Source organism: Lampetra planeri, chromosome 17 (genome assembly GCF_965212315.1).
Source record: "Lampetra planeri chromosome 17, kcLamPlan1.2.h2, whole genome shotgun sequence".
Taxonomy (NCBI): domain Eukaryota; kingdom Metazoa; phylum Chordata; class Hyperoartia; order Petromyzontiformes; family Petromyzontidae; genus Lampetra; species Lampetra planeri.
The window spans coordinates 7,049,735-7,072,518 of NC_136123.1; the positions used below are offsets into that span (position 1 = coordinate 7,049,735).

Genomic DNA, 22,784 nt, shown 5'->3' on the forward strand with positions numbered 1-22,784 from the left:
GGCCAAATTGTCGGGGGGAACACAAACCACGTAGGTAAAAAAGAAAATTAAAGAAAAACATTAAATCACGACGTTTCGGAGGCAACACAAACTTCTGTGTTGCGTGACTGCAAGGGTCCATACTCTTTGTTCTTTTCGGTAAAGTCACGTAGGTAAAAAATAAAATGAAAATAAATTAAATCACGACGTTTGTGTTGCCTCCGAAACGTCGTGATTTAATTTATTTTTACCTACGTGACGTTACCAAAAAAACCAAAGAGTATGGACCCTTGCAGTCACGAAAACTTCAAATCTAGAATTAAAGGAACACAAACCGTTCCTGATTACCGCTGTTCCATGTACCTGTTCCCCATCGTACCACCACCATGTGTTCTTAGTCAATTTCGCATCTGTCTTTTACTGTTACGGGCATGTGTGCAGAAAGAAAAATCTGTTTTGTTCACTACACAGGGCTCTCAAAAAATGCCATAGTTGCTTGTGTACAAATAAACAAAAAACACCTTACAATTTTTGTGCAAACGTTTGATAAAAAAATGTACCGGTACTTTGCAGAGTAATTCACTTACTAGTTGGGCCTGGGCTAACGCTGCCATCCCACGAAGTCACTATGAAAACAACAAAGTGAACCGCCAAATATTTGGCTGGCGGCTTTCCAGCCGTGGCAAGAGCTCGACATTTCAGCGGCCCCGCAGCAACACTGTACAGCGAGAGGGGTAAGGGAACAGGCCTATTGGACACTTCCTGTTGAAGCTTCAAGTATATTTTTATTCCAGGTCAAGGCCCCATGGCTCCAACTTCCCCCTGTTGCTTAAGGAGCGAAGACAGCTAATGGGGTCGTGTACGCTAAGTATAAACCATCATGGCTGGTCGTGTTTCACTGGGACGCCCGGTTTGCTGACACCAAGACCACATAATGAAATCCCATTAATTTCTACGAATTATGTAAGAATGAGCAAAACTACGTTATGCCCCACGACGTGTATTATGGTCACGAATTTCAGTAACTTAATGAGATAATGTATTACATGGACATTGAGCAGTAAAATGAAAAAAAAAACTGCTGAAATGTGTGCAAATAAGTATGCTTGGAATTAACACTGAGAGACAGAAAGCGGGGCACACGCGCATGAGAGAAGATATACGCATGTTAGAGACGTCATGAACACTTTAGGGAACCAAGTGGGCTTGGGCAGGATATGTCGTAAGATGGGAATGACGACAGATAGGCAGCCAAATAAAGGAACGCGTTCCTTACGTGCAGGGGGTGGATTAAGCATCGCCACACTTAGTCGTGGTGATGACTTGGGGGAGGTCTTCATTCAACAAATGATAGACCACGTTTGATTATGACGTTGACATACACCGCACTTTTTTGTGTTCAACTTCACGATGATGTTCTTCTTCTTGGTTCTTTCGGTAAAGTTCTTTCGGTAACGTAGAAGGGAAATAATAAAATAATAAAACTAAAACATAATAAAATACAATTCTCACGACGTTTCGGCCACAACGCAAGCAGCCGTCCTCAGGTGAAGAACAGGTCTGTCGGAAAGACAGCGTCATTCAGAGGACGGCTGCTTGCGTTGTGGCCGAAACGTCGTGAGAATTGTATTTTATTATGTTATTATGTTTTATTTTTATTATTTTATTATTTCCCTTCTACGTGACTTTACCGAAAGAACCAAGAAGATGAATCCCTGCAGTCACGAAAGCTTTAAATCGAAAAAAATGATGTTCTTTTTTTCATTTATTAACAGCCAATGAGCCAAAAGCACACGTGCACACACTTGCCAAGATATTTGAACAGTGCACAAAAGCATGCTGGGAGGGTTTTTTTCCTAACCCCGGACTGTTACAGGTCAACAATTTGTCTTTCAGAAATCCGGGCGGGGCTTCTACCACCTGCCTCTGAACATCTTTTTCAAATGATAGTGTCCTGCCTTCAAGAGGCTCTCTCTTACCCTTTCAACTTCTCTAATGAAATCCAGCGTATCTCCCACTGCACCAAAGTCCTGTGCAGTCCGACGTTTCCCGTAGGAATCCTAAATAAGCTTGCGATACAGAATAAATATTAGCTCTCCGTAGGATTTAACAAAACATACAATGGATACGTTTTAAGTTCTTTGATTTTTGGTTGTTTCTACAAGCACAAACCCAAAGACAACAAGGGTTACCGTATCATACAAATGTGACTTTGTCTACATTTGATACAAAAAAAGGCAGGAAGATATTTTTTTCTCTCTCTCCTGCATTCATTTTAAATGGGGCCTCTTGTCATGTCGAATGATTGTAAATAGCAAAACGAATAAACAACCTCGGGGCTGATAAGCAGACTTATCGGGTGAAAGGTCAAAAAAAGTTTCACGATTTCGACCTCGTTCACATAAAACGCATTATCACAAGCTTTCAAATGACCCTTCACTCTGAAAATACACTGGAGTGGACTGGGAGGTGTTCTCAGGACAAAGCTACATAATCCAGATTAACTCATTTAATATGCACCATACACATATGCAAGTTACAAAAGTATTTCCGCAAAAAACACAATGCACTTCGATTTCTACACTATTTTAAATACGTGAACAACATGAGCGGCAGAATACGTTGAAGCCAGGCAATTCCACTTGGTCAAACAAAACCAGATTTCATGTATTCACTTTGTCACCAGAATACCAGTCCTGTTGGCCTAATACATGACAAGCTGTGCGTTGCTATATTTAACATTGAACTGACATTGCACAACATTACCCAAATGTTTGATCGTTGTTTGTTCTTCGCGACCACACACTGTGGTTTATACTTCAGGTCTGTGCCTGCCTTGAATCCCCAGGCCAGGAAGCCTGTTGTGTTATGAAACGTGGTGGCTGATGTGTGCAGGGCAAGTGTAACATGCCACACTGCCCCGTAAAAGCGGCCACGCACACGTTATATATAAATGGGTCAGCTGTTTTTAGCTGACCGACAGATAGGGACGCTGCGGTTGTGTCACAGCGGAGAGGCGTCATGTGCCAGCAATTTGGTATCCTTTCAAAAATTAGCTTTCCGCATTTTTACAATTCTACACAACCGTGAAAAAAGGCACGGTGCATACTTTAGAATGTTTTTTTTCTTCTGCCAATTTTTCTGTCCGTTCGCAACAACTGATACGGTTGCATAGTGCAATGCTGCGTGCTGGTTGTAACAACATGCATTCTCGATGCCCTTTCATGATACAGGAAAGCCTCACTCAATCTCAAGGCTTTTTTTTTCAGGATCCTGCATTGTAATGTTTGGCCAATATCATGAATGTTTGACATATGAGAGGAAACCAGAGTACTTCAAAAAAACACCCCAGGGAATAACACCAGTTTTTCAAACCTATGGTATATGGTTGGTTAGCATCCATATACATTCATCACATTTATTTAAGCTCCCAAGTAGATGTCCTATGGATACACTCGCCCCCACCATAGGAGCGTGGGATTTTCACCGCTGCTCAGGTCTGAAAACAGCAGATAAGAAACCGGCTTCATCCTCATTGGAGCAGAAAATCACTCTTGATTATATTTGGCTATGCATGTAACTATATTTGTTTACATTTAAAGATCACAGTTTCATACTCAGCTGTATTTGTCTAGCTGCCAGCCGCCTATATGAAATCTAACACATATAGTAACATGCAGCTAATTTATCTGCATTTGCTTGAGTATCCTGTGCCACGAAGGTGATTGTAGATGCAAATACAGGGGTCTTTTTTTTCTATATTGTTGTATTGAGGCTACTAAATGTTTGGGGCAAATTGCGAGCTCATGGTCTCTCCCGACTGTCAGCCTCACTGACTTTTGCATAACCACACCCAACTTAGCCGCTATCCCCGCCCACACAGTGAATGACCACCACCTACTTTTACATAATCACGCCCACTCCGCAACTAGCCCCTCTGACAGCCAATGGCCCTGCTCCTCTGGTTACTGGCCCTGTCTATCGTTCATAGACTCCACCTTCTCCTCTGCCAGCCCCGCCCACTACTCAGGCAGCCCCTCCTGTTGTCCATAACAAAAGTCACGATTGAGGCCAGAACATTCTAATCAGGCACACAATCCAGAATATCACAAAAGCTTCCGAACAGCCGTTCTAAAATCAAGACATATGGAACTGCGTTGTGGAAGTGGCTCACGCATGGACCAGAAATCCAAATAACAAGAAGATGCATTTATTTCAAATTCGGTGATATATATTTCAAGGGCCGCAATGCATGTGAATAACGTGGCAAAGCAGTCCTTAAAGGGGCAACCCTGGCCGCTCGACACCTGTGAATAAGAGCTTCATAGCTAATCGGATTCATTCAGAATGAAGATTCTGATTCTGCTGACATGCGAAAACAAGTTTCAAACCCTGGATAAGCACCCCAGTGGAGATTGTCATCTACAGCGCTGTGGCTGCTTCAGATAATCAGGAACAATGGGAAGATTCAATTTGCACTGGCACTTCTTTATACATCACATATTTGAATGAAGTGAACATAAGTCAAGGACCTCTTGTAGTTATCCACAACTGGCGTTCTTCTAGAACAGGCTACCATGCCGAGGGCAGAAAAAAGAAGTGCAGTTTACAAGCGGAGGTCCTGGTAAATACTTGAAATACTTTGTGATGAGATATTTGTGTTCCATCACAGTTTTGCATACCTTTAAACCCCTTATCAGTATCTACCTTATTACAGACCAATTCAGAACGTATAGGTCACCCCGTGCCCTTATAAATCTCAACGTTCATCCTACAAAATTCCATCACAAGGGAGAAACACAAACAAACAGACAACACATTTGCCCGAATTGAAACGACCTGAAAAATCTATTTCTCTGTACAAGAATAAGGGTAAACCGTATGGGTTGACGGGTTTGTTGTTGCAAAACCTATGTGAATGCACGACGCACGTCAACAGGATTGCAAACGACATTGCAAACGACGTTTGCAATGTCGACGTTTGCAATGCAGTCAGATTTCTAGTTCTCACTTGAAGTGGTGAGAGAGTAGAATTGTCATGGAACGAGACCGCCGGTGGTAAGATCGTGCTGTTGCTGCATTGCAAGTTTGCATTTTGCCATTGACCAAGTGTGTAAATGGTGACTGCGTCTGCAATTATGATAAGCGTGCTGCTGGCATAAACACCGATAAGCAGGTGAAACATGTCACTTGGAAGGGTCCTAGTAATGACATTTGTACAAATGTGCCAAGACATAGCGATTTATACAAACGGCAGCTTTTGTACCGGAATAAGATTTGGTAAAACGAGGACAAATAGAAAAGGGAATAAGCGAAGACCCTACTTAAGCTGGAAGAAATCGCCACGAAAAATCTCTCACGTATCCAGCCCCAAGCTGGAGTCGGCAATGGCAAGAATGTGCAGGCCGTGGATATCCGCGCTGTGCATCACCACTGCCATGAACAAACATGGTCCATCCACAGCTGAAGGCCTCCCCCATGCCAGCTTTCGCATTCCTGCGATGCCCCAATTCAGCTTTTTTTCCCTGCACGTCACCGCATCACTCCTTCCGTAGTGTGTCCATGCTTAACATATAGTTCTTAATGATAGGACATACCACTTTGTTTTTATTAATACAATATAAAAAAGGTGATTTATTCAGATGAGAAAGAAAGTTACATTTCGGGGTGTAATGTTGTTGTACCAGATTTCCCCATTGCCATTGTGTTTTCTACAACGGGCATGACACCACAAAGACAAAGATAACCCCCCCGTATAGCCTTAACAGACTGCTGGGGAAAGTGCTGTTAGCGAGCACCTATGAAGGCCGGTACGGTACACGAGGGGGTGGGTGGCCAGCACCACGCCCGGCCGCCACACTGACAACACACAAGCGGCTCGCTGGCTTTAATAAAGGCCGACTGGATAGTGGCACAAGAAAAAAAAACATTCACGTGGTCACATTGTTGGTAATTAATTAACCATGAATTTAAATTGAATTTCTTATCACAATGTGCACATAAGGAGAGTAAAAATAACCTTGCTGAGGGTTGATGATAATGGGTTTTGTGTGTGGCGCTGCATGGAAGGGTTGGTTGTTTTTTTTTATACGTGGGACAAAGACACCCACGGGGTCTACACGGTACACGCACAGCAGTTTTGCCGATCTAATTTTGCCCAAAGTACTTTCTCCAGCCACTCCGCTTTCTTTCCACATTCGCATTGCCACCTCTAGAGGCACAAAGAAACCGCGACAATACCGGGAGAGGCGAGGGCTTTGTGCACATGGCGACGTTTTAGGCAATGGCACTTCTTCACAGCACAAGAAGGCCTGTTGCCCAAAACGTCACCGATGTTTTATAGATATATATTTTAAAGGCAGTGTTGATGACGAGTTTGTTGATATTTTTCCATGTTAATTGTGTTCATGCACTACAAACGCAGCAGCAGCATCAGCACATTGGCTGATTACGTGTAAATGCATTGTTGCAAGTTGTGTATTATTACGCAGCTGACATCCACCCCTCCCCCAGGATTTTAAGGTCGCAAGTGGCCTCAGATTTACCAGGCTGGACAGCTGCCCTGTTCCACCACACGCACAATTGCTTAGCAATAAATTCACCATCACAAGTGCCAAGCGGTGCCTTAAAATATCCTTGAGGCTCGGTGAGGCCTAATACATAAAGGGAACTTTATCATTGTTAGATAAACAACAAATAAAGTCAAGACATGTTGTTATGCAATGCCTTCTAAAAAGGCCGAGTGTTTTTATTGTGGGCATGCAAAAAAAGACTGTACATTTTTTTTAAACAAGTAGTAAACTACAATAAACTACAAAACAAGCTTCAAAACTTTACAAAAAATACACAACAAATGTAAAACGGTACATTTTAACAGTATCACACAAGCGCACAGATGTAAGTTATGATGGGCTGATATAAAATATTGGTGCGTCGCAATTATGCCATTACATTTCTTTTGCAATGCGTACAAAAATAACCCGCCCACCTGTTTTACCCAAACAGTCAAAGGCGACGATGACATGTTAATAGCATATATAGTTTGTTTTATTCGGCAAAAGTTAATCAAACAACGTATAATTAACATCGCAAGCGAGTTTACAAAATGTAAGAATTACCAGTTGGTGTGCGGGGGGGGGGGCTTAGCACTTTTTTGTTTCCCCCAAGTCTCAAACATATCTTGTTCGGACGCATTATACACAACGCGTGAGTAGCGACATCGTCATTAAGGCAGGCAATGTGCACGCCACGTGTCGTTTTGATACCACAGTTCGAACTCACGAAACCTTCTGGCTGCGAGGCAAACACTGGGTCCACTTAACTCGGGACACTTGTGCAAAAAGGGGAGTACTTTAGTTTACAAACACTGCTGCTGTACTCAGCATAACGTCTGCTGAAATGGTTTTGGAGGGGTGGTGGGGGTGGGGGGAAATGCAGCTCAAGTTCTTTGCATGACACATCGCTAATTGTGTTCACGTTTGCAAATTACAAAGCGTACTCGTTGATTGGCTTTTTTTCGTTTTGACGGTGCTCTTTGTGAGAACCGCGAAAAGCGAGGGCTCGTTTCCTCGTTCGCGAGCACGTGCAAGGAATCCGTGGGTTCGCGCGGGCCTCTGTCCGCACAGAGAGGCAGGGTGTGACGGCGTCTCGGCCTGTGGCTGTCGACTTCCAGCGTCAAGCGCCCTCTAGTGTCGCTCAGAGACCTGTACACACGAGACACGGCGGTTCATATAAATCGCCCCAATAAAGCACGTTGTGTAAAAAAAAATAAGAGGAACACGATTGATAATTGGTTTTTTACCCTTCTATCTGGCAACAAAACTGACACCTTTTTTTACAAGGAGTCATGTTTGCATAGACCACAATACCTGCAGTCGTAATGCAAACAAAAAAACATAACTCTGATAGGACAGTGCATACATTATCAGAGTTATGTTTTTTGTTTGCATTATGACTGCATGTATTGTGGTCTATGCAAACATGACTCCTAGTAAAAAAAAGGTGTCAGTTTTGTTGCCAGATAGAAGGGTAAAAAAACAATTATCATATTTTTTACTGGCAAATGAGGTTCCAATGGAGGAACACGGTTCATGGAAAAAAAAATTGTTGTTTCTTCCAAGTAATTGTTCTACAAGCATAGTCGTGGAAAGGTGAGTACAGTGTTGTGTGTTGGCAATTTTACAGACATTCCTCATGGTCAAAGCAGTGTGCAAATTTAGAAACATCTCCCACAGTACTGAAAGTGATTCCAAGCTTATATCATACAGACTATTGTGGAGGTGTGCTGACTCCCCTCCCCACCAGATGTGATTATTTATAGATTTTTTGTCGCATGAGTCAAACCAATAGAATTTTTTGTCAAAGCTCGAAATGTATCCAAATTAAGTGCAAACCCAGTTTTAAAACGATGGCTTTATTTGTGCACTCATTGGTGACCAGGCTAAGGACATCAACTTGCTACACTCACACTCAAGACCCCGCTTTCATAACGGGCAGGTGATCTCAGAAGAGGCAGCACAGTCCGCTTGTCTCAGAGGCACGGCCACCAAACTGTTACATCATGAACAGGCCCAAAAGGTAGGCTTTAATTCTAGATTTGAAGCTTTCGTGACTGCAAGGATTCATATTCTTAGGTTTTTTCGGTAAAGTCACGTAGGTAAAACATTAAAATTAATAAAAGTAAAATAGAATAAAATAAAAATCACAACGTTTCGGAGGCAACACAAGCTTTCGTCGTCAGGTGGAACCGTCACAGCCACGACAGCTGTATCAAGTAAATGAGAGATTGCAGGAGCTACCACTCCGTTTATATAATGGTTGGAGAAGGAGTGGTAGCTCCTGCAATCTCTCATTTACTTGACACAGCTGTCGTGGCTGTGACGGTTCCACCTGAAGACGGAAGCTTGTGTTGCCTCCGAAACGTCGTGATTTATTTTATTTTACTTTTATTAATTTTAATGTTTTACCTACGTGACTTTACCGAAAAAACCTAAGAATAGGTAGGCTTTACAATGTCACCCCCAACCCACTTATCTTCAGTGTTGATGAATTGCATCTGTGTGCGACACCATTGCAAACATCTCCATAGACGAGAAGACTGGATGGGAAGCACTCGATTGGTTAGCAAAGCAGAATGATGGAAAACACCACAACCACCATAGAAATAGAGCAGGCCATTTCAGAAGGAAGCGTTGGCACATTATGATTGCAGGCTTAACAGTGAGATGAAGGCCAACACTGAATACTGAATATAAATGGACATGTGGCACGACTATAAGGGCTTTTGCGTGCGTGTGTTTATTCAAAGCAGGATTGGCAAAGTCACCAAATTGTTTGTCAAAGCTATGGACACAATGCAAACTACATTATTAGTCACTCATTGTTTTTGGTTGAGGGCCTCAATGATCTGACCAATGTTGTGCCATTAAGACCCTCAACCACCTGATAACCATACAACTTAAATGATCACGTATACAAGCTCATAATATAGGTTTTTGGGTCAGATCGCGTTATTTATAATGTGTCGTAACCCTCCACCACCCGACACAGCAAAACAGTTAAAAATGTGTCACGGTTTTCAAAGGACAAAATAATTCACTTCTTTAGCCCACCGGTGTGTTGAAGAGAGAATCAACATCATTTTAAAATTTGAGTATGACGTTTCGCTGATAATTACAATCAGCTTCATCGGGCAAGAATGGTGAAGCTCTCCTGTTGCTTCCGGTCTTAAATAGAGCAGCATCACGGTGCCGTCATCATTTAATTCAATCTGGTGCAGTGATTTGAGGCAAAGAGGGGGAGGGTATTGTAATTATATAGATTGGTAATCATTCAATTGTGAATATTATGAATAATACTGGTCGCGAAAGCCTACGTGTTAAATTGACATATACAAGCGTTTAGCGCACCAATGGTGATTGTTCCAGCTCACCAGTAAGTTTAAAGACAATTCTCACCACCAAATTTTGCAGTTAGAGAAGTGAGAATTTCATTTGTTTGGCTGTATCGGGTGGTGTAGGATTCTTAACTACATTACTTGACCTCACGATATCAATTCGTGATAACATTGACTGCGAAGACTTGAGTGCTAAGTTATCCGTTGTTGCCGATTCTGGTTGTGCCAACGTTCCTTGAGAAATATCTACAACGCAAGTAGCTTCATGAATACTGACCTCCTGTAGGCGATAGCACCGATTAAGACCAAGGGCTGATTTTGTGCATCGTATGATATGAAGAATGGAATAAAACCAGAGGAACTGCGATAGCAGTGATGTAAAAGCACAGGCTGAAAATAAGTAAGCATTGTCATCTTTAAGAAACACTTCCTTATAATGAAAATACATATACTACAATATAGACTATATTGTAGTCTATATTGTAGTCTATATATAATATTGTCTACCAACTGTAATAGTCTTACGAGGGGTCGGAAACCAAAATTAAAAGAGCCTTTTTATCGAATTCGGTAAAAAAACACTCAATATTTCAAGAGCCACAATGCACGTGAATACGGTACGGTTCTCAATAAACAATCAGGAACAATGGGAGGATTCAATCTGTACTAGCTCTTCTCTATAAATCACACATTTTAATGAAGTGAACGTGCATCAAGGCCCTCTCGTAGCTATCGACAACTGGCCCTCGTCTGGGACAGGGGTCGGCAATATCCAGGTGAGAAACAAACACCTGCATGTTTCACGAGCCGCAATGCAACGTGAACGACGTCACGAAGCAGCCCTTAGAGAGGCTCGGGAGCTGCTGGTTTGCCGACCCCTGGTCTATATAAATAGAGACTTTATTATTCCACGATGGTTTCTACTGTGACACACAGTATGTACCATCGTGTAGCGCCTTCTAGTGGAGCCCCTTCTGCCAGCAGTGGCGTGAGCAAGCAATTGCAGTGCTGCACCTTAATCTTTGTTTTTTTACTAATCTCTGAAGCGAGAGCCATTGCCCGAAACAACAACTTATTACACGTGCTTCGCTGCTAGGTCAGTGGTGGTTAACGATGACAGTGCAAACATATTTTCAGCCTCTGAAGAATGGCTTAACCGACTTGTTCAATAGAGCTCTAAATTAGCTTCGAGTTTGCTTGAGCTTACTTTATGACGTTTGCTGCGACTTTCAGACCAACGTAGAGGTAATCCGATTTTTCTGAGAAGAAAATGGGATCATTTAAAAAAAATTGCTAATCTATGTTTACGAGAACATCACGAACACATTATAACTAATTCCCGAAGCCAGAATCACATTAAAAAGTACGTACACATTCATCCAAATCTGTGCAGGCGTCAAGGGTGCCGTCGTGCTGTGATCGCAGACAACAAAGTACGTAACTCAGTGAATATTTAGCCGATTAGCAAGCGGACGAGTTGATTCATTACTGGATTAATGTGGACATCACAGGAATCCAACTGCGCTGTCAGCATCCATTTGCCCAACACGCGCGACACGTTCGTCACGCCGGCAATTCTCGTGTACGGCCATGTGTTTGTTCCCTCCCTCGACTCCCCCCCCCCCCACCGGCATAGCCCACCGCACGTACCGGTGCGACCGTGAACGCGCCATCTGGCGCCTCCGAGGGACCCAGCAGCGACACGTCCGAGGTGCGCGACGTCGACGAGCAGACGGACGACGCCACGGACGGGACGGACGACGGCGAGAGGGACGGCGAGGGGGAGAGGCGCGTCCCGGCGGGCGTCTCCGCGGGGACCGGGGCCGTGTCGGGCGAGCCGTAGTCGCAGCCGCTCTCCCGCGAGGTGCACTGGGACGACTCGGAGCTCTCCGTTGCTGCGGACGCACGCAGCGCACACACACCGCGCAAGACACGCTTTACTCACGCGGCACGCTGCAGCGAAGAGTGGGTCGAGGTAAAGCGAAATGAAGCAGAAAGGCCCTGTGCTCTTTGGTTTTTTCGGTAAAGTCACGTAGTTAAAAAATAAAATAAAATGAAAAAACAACTGAATTTTAAAAAACTTGATACGGTAATTTTGCTGCGACGGTTCCACCTGAAGACGGGAGCTTGTGTTGCCTCCGAAACGTCGTGATTTAATTCAGTTGTTTTTCACTTTTTTCATTTGTTTTTATTAAATTTTTTAACTACGTGACTTTACCGAAAAAAACCAAAGAGTATAAATCCTTGCAGTCACGAAAACTTCAAATCTAGAATTAAAGGCCCTGTGGTTCAATGAAAGCACTCTCGATGGAATAACCGACTTTGCTGATATTAGCCAATCAAATATAGGGGGTGTATCACACCACTACTTGATTCAAGTATTGCTTGCCAATGAATCCATTGCAAATGCATCAACTGCCAATGAAGGCTGCCGGATCGACTGAGCTGAATCGATACAATTAAACCTCAATTCACGATCCACAATGACCATATATGGGCAAAGACAATGCCCATTCGACCAACACCATTCCCACTTTCTTCCACATACCGGAAAATCTCTGATCGACGATTTCGTCGGGTGTCCTATTTCATCGCTCTATTACAGCGCAGCCCTGCGATCGCTTGCTCGCTCCACTGCTCAAGGCAAGACTAGCGGGAACTCCTTTTAGAGGGAAATGTGGCCCACGATTAGCAAAGCGTCAAACGTGCATTCCTTCAGCTCGGCAGCAACGATGGGGATGAATGTATTTCACCCATGTGTGCCTTTTCCTGGCGAGTTTCCTTCAATCTCACTCGCTGTTCTTCTAGACCTCCGAGACACATACACTATCGCTCTCCATCTGGGTCTTCTGCTCGTTTCCATCGACGTATATATGTGCAGGGCACACGCACACTAACCCAGGTCACTCTAACAAACGAGCCCAAACGACCGTGGTTCTTCTTTCTTTAACTTTGTCCCCTAAATTTGTTTCCACTTCCAGACATTTTTTTCTCCGGTTTAGAAACTCCAAGAATGCATCTCATCCAGCTCATCGTGGCCACTAAGATCTTTCTTTATTTTAACGTAGAGTAAACAATGTTAAAAATGCAGGTTTGGGTAATGGGAATGAAAAGCAGTAGTTGCAATGTGCACGAAGTCTGGTACAAACCTAATTGATTATGTACACATTACTGCTTGCAAGTGATTTGTTTTCTCAGGTTTTAAAATAATGGATTACAAAACTTAATCGGAAAACACTTTCGCGGTCATCAATTCTGTACGCACAGGCTTCAAGGAATTTCAACACGCTCGTAAATTGAAGGTCATGACAACAATGTAAACATTTAGGAATCTCCAACGTGTACAGAGCAGGGGGCACGCAGCCACCGCGAGTTGCTCTGGGTGCCGGATTCACCCACAGATGTTTACACAGGGCCAAGGCGCCGGTCGCGAAACCGCCGAGTCCGGCGCGAAACGTGGAAAATCGCAACGCACTCATCGAGGGCTGACTGCCGCTCTCGTACTCCAGCTCGTCGAGCTCCTCGATGCGGCCACCGATGTCGTACGGCCGCCCCCCTCCCCCCGCCGTCGCCGCCCCCCCTCCGGCAGGCGACCCCCCCCCCCGTGCCGCGCGGCGAGAAGGGGATGGCGCCGGCGGCGCCGCACACGTGCAGGTTGAGGGGCCCCAGCAGCGAGGAGGACGACTGGCTGCGTCCCGACGACGAGGAGCTGCTGCTGCTGGAGATGGTGGAGTGTGGCCGCTTGAACGGCTGCGAGTGGTCGAAGGACGACACGGCGATGGACGCGCGCGTCCTAGCCGCGCCTGTGCGGGGCGGGGCGGGGCGGGGGGGGGGAATACGCAGAGAGATTTTTGGTTGTAATTTTTATATATAAAATAATAATCCAGAAACGTGTGACGGTGCTTACGACTTGTTGTAAATAGTTATTCACGCTGTTGATTAGGCCAGAAGGGAATTGTATGGTTTCAAGGAAGGAATACAACGTCAGAAACTGCGACAGCAGTGGTGTCGATGCGGAGGCTAAAACTACGTTACCATCGTTATACGTAACAAACAGCCCCTTGTCAGCTGAAAAATGTAATCCAAGGAAGATTTCTGCTTGACAGCCAGAACAATTTATTATTTGCAAGGAATTGCACAATACAAACGGGCATACACACAGACACAACCACATACATGCACACGCTCAGGTATACAAAGATTCCCTGTGTAGCCTTAACAGGTTATTGATACTCTTTAGTTCTTTCGGTAAAGTCACGTAGGTAGAAAAATGAAATAAATAAAAAATCATATATGGCTATTGATGCAAGTGTTGTTAGCAAGCACCTATGAAGGTCAGCACGGCACACGAGGGGGTTGGTGGCCAGTACCACGCCCGGCCGCCTTTGTCTCCTTAGTGGATGTGATTAAAGGTACTCATTTGAGGCTGAATCAACCTAGCGAAGGCCCAGGACCGGTTCAGATAATCGTCACTGGTGTTGGCCGTGACCGTCAGTCGAACTCAGGTCACCGGGTTCATCATGCAGTTTGCCAACCGCTACACAACTGCTCCTACACGATTGTGCCACTGCTCCACACACATGCACACAAACGCACACACACACGCACACAAACGCACGCACACACGCATGCATGAGTGCATATGCACACAGGCACTGTGTTTTGAGGTTACATCTCAGCACCTTACCTCGATCCTTCATGATGTAGTCTATGGCACGGTCATTGATGGCTGCATCGCTGGGTTTAATGTCGAGGAAGGGCTTGTTCCCAATCCCCATGGACACCAGCTCTTGCATCCGTATATCTGCCGTTGTGCACACCACCAGAGTTTTTTTTTATGTGAACGTATTGGAGAATGAAAAAGGAAAAGGAGCACGTGGATCAGGGAAACAAGTGCAAATAATTCGTCGTATCGAATCGCGAAGACAAGTAAGTGGACGTGGGCTTTGACAGGACGCGACACGAGAAGAGATGAAGGCCGATGGATCCGACCGGCAGGCGAAGGAGAGAACACGCCCGAGAGAATGGCCACCGGAGAGACGGAGCGGTGAGATCGGCTAATTTGCAGGAGTGAGATGTACTGGGACATAACAGGGCAGTGAAGGATGGTTACGCCACTAGAGCTATGCACTTTGAAATCTAGATTTAAAACGAATTTCTTTGGAAATGCTTTTTGTACTCTTTACTGCTTTTTGTGTTTAGGTTGCTGTCCTTCCCCCGCACCTCCAATGAGCACGGTTGGCTACGTACGGTGCGAAAGAAGTTCCACATGCATACATATGTGGCAAGGCGAAATTATCAACGTTATATATGTGGATATCGAGGTCATTAAGCCTCTGCGGAGGCTTTACAAACATTGGCTGATGAAGAAGATGACGATGAATAAATAAATAAGAAATGCAGGCACAGCGTCGTCTGGGCCTCACGTCTGTTGCGGAGAGCTTGCTGCCAGAGGATTTTAGAGATGTCCTCCGTCCAGGCCAGCTTGACCTCGGAAGACGGAGCCTGCAGGATGAACGTCTCGTTGGACTTCCTCCTCCGGAACCAGATCTCGAATCGCAGGCCGCTGTCTCCCACATTTTCCGTCATGCCGATGTCCGCAGTCTACACAACGACGGTGCATCAGCTTCACAACATCCGTCACCGTGTGGGCGTGAAGCAGGCGTGCAAAAGGAAGTATTTAGCCTTGCTGTTCCATGAGCTGTCACGAATGCTGGGTTGCAATTTGAGTCAAGAATCTATTCTCCTTTAAACGCTTCAGAACTAAGATCGGATGCGTTGATCAGTCAATCCAGCAGAGGGCAGTACAGCAAGAAGATTTTTTATCTGTCTGCAAATTATTTAGAGATACTGCATTGGCAGAAATGCACAAGAAACACGTAACAAAAACCTCAACAAATTCGTCAACTCTGTGGCCTCTCTATGTGCGATGAAGGAAGGCTATTACCCTAAACGTTACCTTTTATATATTACATATATTTTAATTGAAGGCAATGTTGTTCACAAATGTGTTACGGATTTATTCAGTGCTATCCCCTCAACATGCGTTTCCCACCACACACAAGGAGAAACGTAAGAAGGATCTGAGAAACTGGTCAAACATCCTAATGCAGGTCCATCCAGCATTTCTGGAGCCTTCTCTAAGGGTTCCCTATGTAAACAAATGACTCCTAATCATCATCTTTTGTGAAAATGTTGGTACAGAGTAGGTCTGTGCACCTTGTCCTCTCACCTAATTTTACGTCAATTGAACTATCGCCCATCATATCACGAGGAGAAGAAGAATCCACGTGGAATTCTGACAGAGTAGGAAATCTCCCAGTGTGCTGGAGAACAGCCCAAAGACGGCAGATATCACACAATTGCTTCTGTGCTCCTTCAGTGACCGATCACACGTAAACACTAGAGGGCTCACTTTCCCAGATACCTTGCCGCTGAGAAAGGTTTTTAACACGACAGTCGATCCAAAAGTTTAACTTTTCAATTTTTCAAAAAAAAGTCAAGTCAAAAGTCACTTTATTGTCAAGTGTGTTACATGCATGACATACAACACAGATGAAATTACAGGTACTGGTAGCCAGACTGTCAGTTGAAGCCTGGAATTGAACCCAGGGTCTCAGTGGCTCCAGCTCAGCGCTCTGACCTCTAACCCCCCCTCTCACCCCCCTGTCATCTCCAAGGCTTCTGGGAAGTGGGGACTGACAAGACCTTCAGGCTCCACTGTCCAGTTTGTATATTAATTCTAGATTTGAAGTTTTCGTGACTGCAAGGGTCCATACTCTTAGGTTTTTTCGGTACACCTGATGAGGGAGGCTTGTGTTGCCTCCGAAACGTCGTGATTTATTATTTTATTTCTATTATTATTTCTAGTATTTTTATTATTTATTTTTATTATTACCTACGTGACTTTACCGAAGAAGAAAAAATAACCTAAGAATATGAATCCTTGCAAGTCACAAAAGCTTCAAATGTAGAATTTTTCGGTAAAGTCACGTAGGTAAAAACAAAAATAAATTAAATGACGACGTTTCGGAGGCAACACAAGCTTCCGTCTTCAGGTGGCACCGTCACAGCAAGATTACTGTATCACGTGGGGATACAGTAATTTTGCTGTGACGGTGCCACACGTGGAGACGGAAGCTTGTGTTGCCTCCGAAACGTTGTGATTTAATTTATTTTAATTTTCTTTTTTACCTACGTGACTTTACCGAAAAAACCAAAGAGTAGTTTGTACATTGTCTAGGAATTGTTATCAGCAAGTGAGCGATTGCTGTTTATGCATTTGCCCCTGAGACGACATGCCCTTGGACCGCAGAAGAGCCAGAAGGTTTAAAACTCACGACCACGACTAACAACACCGCAATGCCGTTCACGTACCCAGAATAGCCTCGCCACTGGCACCGTCTCACCTTGTAGGAGTTCTTGTAGACGTACACGTCATATCCGCCCTCGACGCGCTTCGTCTTGCTGAAGAGCACCATCTCCTGGAAGAGGAAGACGTGCCGCAGGTACCTCCGGCGGCCGCTCAGCACCACCAGCGAGTCCTGGCGCATCAGTTGGCCCTGCTCCTTGAGGTTCACCTGCGTCAGCGGCGGCGCACACACGGAGAGCACGCAACCGGGGCGTCGATTCGTCGATAAGAATTGGCTCTTGCGCTCACGATACGCGCCTCAAAGCGCGCACGCGATCGTTTATTTTTGTATGAAACCTACGCAAACTATGCAGGATCAGCAAAATGGACTGAATGAGAAACGATGCAACTGAGAGAGCAAGAATGGGGCAAAAGTAACTGTTAGTTACATTGAATCACAACCCAGAATCCTGTCCACTGAATGGTTGGTGGTGGGGGTGGATCATTGGAGCACGCCAATAACAGAGCGCCGCTTGCTTCATAGCTCATTGGCTCCTGAAGCACTTTGGCGCAAATACCAAACATCCTCAAATATGAGTTTTAAATGATGGACCCGATTTGAAATCGCGATATCTCTGCAACCACGAACTGCCCATGAATGAAACGCTTACCACTTGAAAGGGCGGGGCATAGGTAGAGGGCGGGGCATCGAGAGGGAGGGGCATAGAGAGGGCGGGGCATAGAGAGGGAGGGGCATAGAGAGGGCGGGGCATAGAGAGGGCGGGGCATAGAGTTTCAACTGATTACCGCAAGATGCCTCTCCCAGCGCACAAACAGCCCCTAGCCTCAGTCATTCGCAAGACGCGCTGCCTCAACGTTGGAGAGGTCGCACGTGACCCCAAGACTTGGCGCTACACTCTTGGCCCCCAAGATCCCCAGACATCACCACACCCTGCAACTTTTTCTTGTGGGGATACGTCAAAGACCGTGTTTTTGTGCCACCATTAGCGACTAATCTGGATGACCTCAAAAACAGAATCACGGCAGCGGTGACTTCAGTGGAAGAAGACACTTTGAGAGGCGTTTGGGACGAATTCAACTATCGTCTCGATGTTGTCCGTACAACAGGTGGAAGGCGCATAGAGCATTTATAAACTCATTAAACCGTTTGTAACTTTTTGTGTAATTGTAACATGTTGCGATCGTGAAATATAATGCTTTGAAATTGGGTCCATCATTTTGAAACACCATGTATTACATCCAGTTATGTGCTCGGAAAAAGGACCATTGCCCGAAACATCACCAAATTAAAATGTATTTGTAATCTCATGGCAGTGGTATTGACAAACTAGTTTTTTATTGAGTTTCCGGATAAATCACCTACTCATACTCATATGTCCGTTGAACTTCTTTTGCCCCACACGTAGCCAACCGTGCTAAATGGGAGGTGCGGGCGAAGGACGGCAAAACGAACCACGCAACCCGCGACGGCCGAGGAGGAAACCGAAACCGCCCGGCGGCCCCACTCACGTCGCAGTCGCGCAGGGCGTCCATGGCGAGCAGGTCGTTGCCGTGCCGCAGCTGGAAGCGGACCAGCTCCAGCGCCGCCCTCAGCTCCGAGAGCTCCTGCTCCAGGGCGTAGCCCGGGACGGCGGCCCCGGGCAGCGGCGACGGCGGCGGCGACGACGACGTGGGAGAGGCGGCGCGCGGCAGGACGCCCCCGTCGGGCGGAACGCCGGCCAGCGAGCTGCACTCCTTGATGAGGTCGCGCAGCAGCAGCGCGTACTTGCTCATGCGCTGGATGGGCTTCAGCAGGTACGACGCCAGGTCCATCTTGTCTCCCATCTCCAGCTGCTTCCGCTGCGTTTGGCGTTCGCGAGCGGGGGTCGGGGAGGGGGGGTAAAAGTTGTGACAAACGATCGTGGAGCCGCTGCGCCACTGCCGCTCCCACCCTAAAAGGCAAGGTGCTCGTAAACAAAGGGAAAGGTCTTTCTTTCCTGCCTCAGCAGCTCTCCCGATATATTTTTCACCCGATGACGATTGCTTGTGTTGCGATCGAAACGCCGTGATATTGTTGTTATTTTTATTATTTTGTATTATTTTTATATTTACGTGGCTTTACCGAAAGACCCAAAGAATATGAATTCCTGCAGTCACAAAAGCTTTAAGTCAAGATTTAAAGGTCTTTTTGTTTAGCCGTACACAATCCTGGGCTTGTTGTTGCCGTATTTCCGCCGTGCTGCATCATGCGGGTCGAAGGGGTGCGCACAGCACCGATTCAGACATCACTCGCCGCTGATGTTTGCTGCAGCCGGCAATTAAACGCAGTAGTTCAGTGGTGGTAACCACTCAGCCGCTGTCTTTGTTGCCATCTCATTATCTGGCCACTGCCATAGGAAAGTGGAATAGCCATCACTGATCCCAGACCACCAATGAAAATCAACACTGCCCAGGGTAATGTCACATTTTTGTGCAGAAACGAATGAATGAATTACCTTGAAGAAGGCGTTGCCGTGACTGGCCAGGAGAGCATCCGACTGTGGCTTGTTCTTGCTGTATAGGGCGTACATCTCAAACTGCTTCTCCTGAACAAATAAAAGCATAGGTGACATTATTGAATATTATATGATGTACAATTATGTGGAGAATCTACACCAATACCAAACAAGGCAGAAAACGCATCCAATAGTCACGTAACATTCCAGCCCACGTAAGATGTCACGTGGTGTGCATATAAACAAAAAAACGAAAAACTGATGCTTAGTTTCAAATCGCGGCAGTGATGATGCAGATTGTATCTCAAAATCGCCGAGTAGGAACTACAGACAAGCTGGAAGGCTGCCAGGTGGTGATCAGTGCTCTATATATTAGGATGTTTGCTGCCGATTAATTCGTGGGCGTTTTATAAATTTGTCAGCAAACCGGAGTGCCCGGAGAAAACCGAAGCATGTGACGGGGCAATACTCTCACCCGTACAGCATGGACAGATGATATTAATCCTGCATTCTGCTGGCGAGGCCAGGGAATGGCTCCTCGGGGCCCCCGGCAAGGGAGTTCAACGACATCTGTGTGCGATCCACCAACCCTCGCTGCCTCCACAGTGCTGGATTACCAGCCACGTGCATAGCCACCATCACCACCACCGGCTATGTGAAGGTGCATGATGACGTCATGCGTCATGACGTCATGAAGAGGGGAGGCTAGGCGTGCTTTCATCAATAACTCTCAGGCAACCCGTTTTCTCTGACGCAAGTCATGAATGAACAACTCAGCACTACGATCTAATTCAGATTGCTTCATCTTTACGGGAATTATCGTGCACTCCCCCGCCCCTCCCCAGCCCCCACCGTTACAGACAGTTGGGCAGAGATGATCTATCAGTGCTGAAACGTGGTTGTTCAGCACGAAAGAACGGTTCCTCTCATGTTATATGAGAGTACCTCTCATGTTATATGGGAATAATTGCTGCAGTATTATTAAATAAACATTAAATGGCATGGGGCGGCCTATGAAATAAGAACGAGGGTAGTTTACGTTCAAGGGCGCAGCTACCCACAAGGTGGCTTTGGTTCTCACATTCGTGACTTCCTTTGTAGTTCATGAAAAGAAGGCAAACAATGCGTGTTTATTTACGGCATTACCGCACGATGGGGATTATTCATGCATAACACCAGAACAACATAATAGTGAGGAGTTACAGAATGGAATGTCTGCATGCAGAGCTTAAATTTGTTTTTATTTATGGGCCCTATTTAATCACCCCTCCCAACATCGGATTGACACAATTAATTTTAATTTTTTGCACCAACAGTTCATTTGCACGCACACAAAGAGCTCATTTTACAAAAGACTGAAGAGGCCACAGAGTGGCAGACGCCAATATTCCAACACTTCTCAGGGTAGCTAGCGGATTGCACCTACTTGATTTGAAGCTTTCGTGACTGCAGGAATCCATACTCTTTGTTTCTTTCGGTAAAGTCACGTAGGTAGAGGACGACTGCTTGTGTTGCGATCGAAACGTCGTGATATATTATTTTTATTTTATTTTTCTACCTCCGTAACTTTACCAAAAGAACCAAAGAGTATGCACCAATGTGCCTGCGGGGACCTGCGATTGTCGGCTAAACCCATCACAACGGTGGCTTTCCTGCATGTACGCCAGTTTCCTCACTTGTACAAAACGTTCTTGAAAATGGAATTGACCAAAGATCGCAATACAGGACCCTGCTGAACGACTCCTGAGATGCAGCGAGTCTATAATGGATCATAAACAATAACATTGTACTCTCATTTTTGTCATGATTACAAAAACTCAGAATACGAAGTAGATTTTGAAGAGGGGGGAGAACAACAAATAGAGTGCAACAAGGTGAAAAATAAAAGTAAACATAAGTAAAATAAAAAAATATTTTATTTTATTAAAAATATATATATATTTTTTTTTTACTTTTATTTTTCACCTACGTGACTTTCCCGAAAGAACCAAAGAGTATGGATCCTTGCAGTCACGAAAACTTCAAATCTAGAAAGTGCGCAACAAACCTGGAGCAATACTTGTATCTTATTTTTAAGGGATTAAAAAAAGTCACGTAACTTCGGCTGAACCAGCCAAAGCCACGGTATTTTACTTCAATACATATAGTCACCGCCGGCAGAGGAACGTGGAATTTCCACCCCTCGCTCAGGGCTACATTAACAGGACGTGCGCGCCCCCAGCCCACGCTCATTCAAAACAAATGGAAAACCCTGCTTGGGAAGCGGGCCCAAGAAATCGTGACCGCTTAAATCCATAAACCCGCGACCGCTGTGTGTAGGGCGGGGCGGCACTCACGTAGCGCAGGAAGCAGTGGCTGACTCGCAGCGGGTGGCTGAAGCACTGCTCCAGCTCGCGCAGGAAGTAGCGAGCGTGGAAGTCGTGCAGCTTCTCCAGGTTGCCGAAGATGACGGAGCGCTGGCCGCGGAGGTCCTGCGGCGTGTCGGGCCGCTCCAGCTCGGGGAAGTAGCTCTCCTCCACATAGGCGAGTGAGCGCACGTACTCGCGCTCCGTCGACACCATCTCGGCCACCACGTGGCCCAGCTTGCCGCTGTCACGCGCCAGGAAGGAACGCATGGCCGCCAATGTCAACGCGCACGCACGACGGCCACGCACACGCAGACGAGCAGGGGGCCCGCGATACCATCGTTGACATATGACGCACGCACGGATGATATCGTCACGCGCCTGTGTGTACGTATGTTTAACTTCTTCCGCAGCGTAGATAGCCGACCGTGCTAATTGGAGGTGCGGGAGAATGTAGGTATATTGAACTTCTTTCACACCATACGTAGCCAACCGTGCTAATCGGAGGTGCAGCCGTAGGTGGCGTTGGTGTGTCGCACGCTCAGATTTTTCGCTGGGACGAGTCTCATCGGCTTGCCCTCGTTAAAGTAAGACCGCTGATGTTGTTTGTTGGAATGGTGTAGAAATATCCAGGCAATGGTGGAGATTTGAATGGCTCAAGTCATCGCATTAGTGGGTAAGTAAGCACGTCAGAGTTAAAAATAAATACATCTGATTTT

General features: G+C 45.7%; 1 protein-coding gene across 1 annotated transcript in view; it reads right to left on the bottom strand.

Moving 5' to 3' along the window:
* Nucleotides 1-6,694: 6,694 nt before the first annotated feature.
* Nucleotides 6,695-22,784, bottom strand: part of LOC144723329 (pleckstrin homology domain-containing family G member 4B-like) — a 104,311-nt gene continuing 88,221 nt past the window's right edge. Inside the window, 11 exon segments of the mRNA XM_078602033.1 lie at nt 6,695-7,682; nt 11,082-11,133; nt 11,525-11,769; nt 13,350-13,476; nt 13,478-13,677; nt 14,562-14,678; nt 15,301-15,478; nt 17,284-17,454; nt 18,756-19,085; nt 19,721-19,810; nt 22,057-22,309. Coding sequence (XP_078458159.1) covers nt 11,104-11,133; nt 11,525-11,769; nt 13,350-13,476; nt 13,478-13,677; nt 14,562-14,678; nt 15,301-15,478; nt 17,284-17,454; nt 18,756-19,085; nt 19,721-19,810; nt 22,057-22,309 — 1,741 coding nt within the window. The 3' untranslated portion in view covers nt 6,695-7,682; nt 11,082-11,103.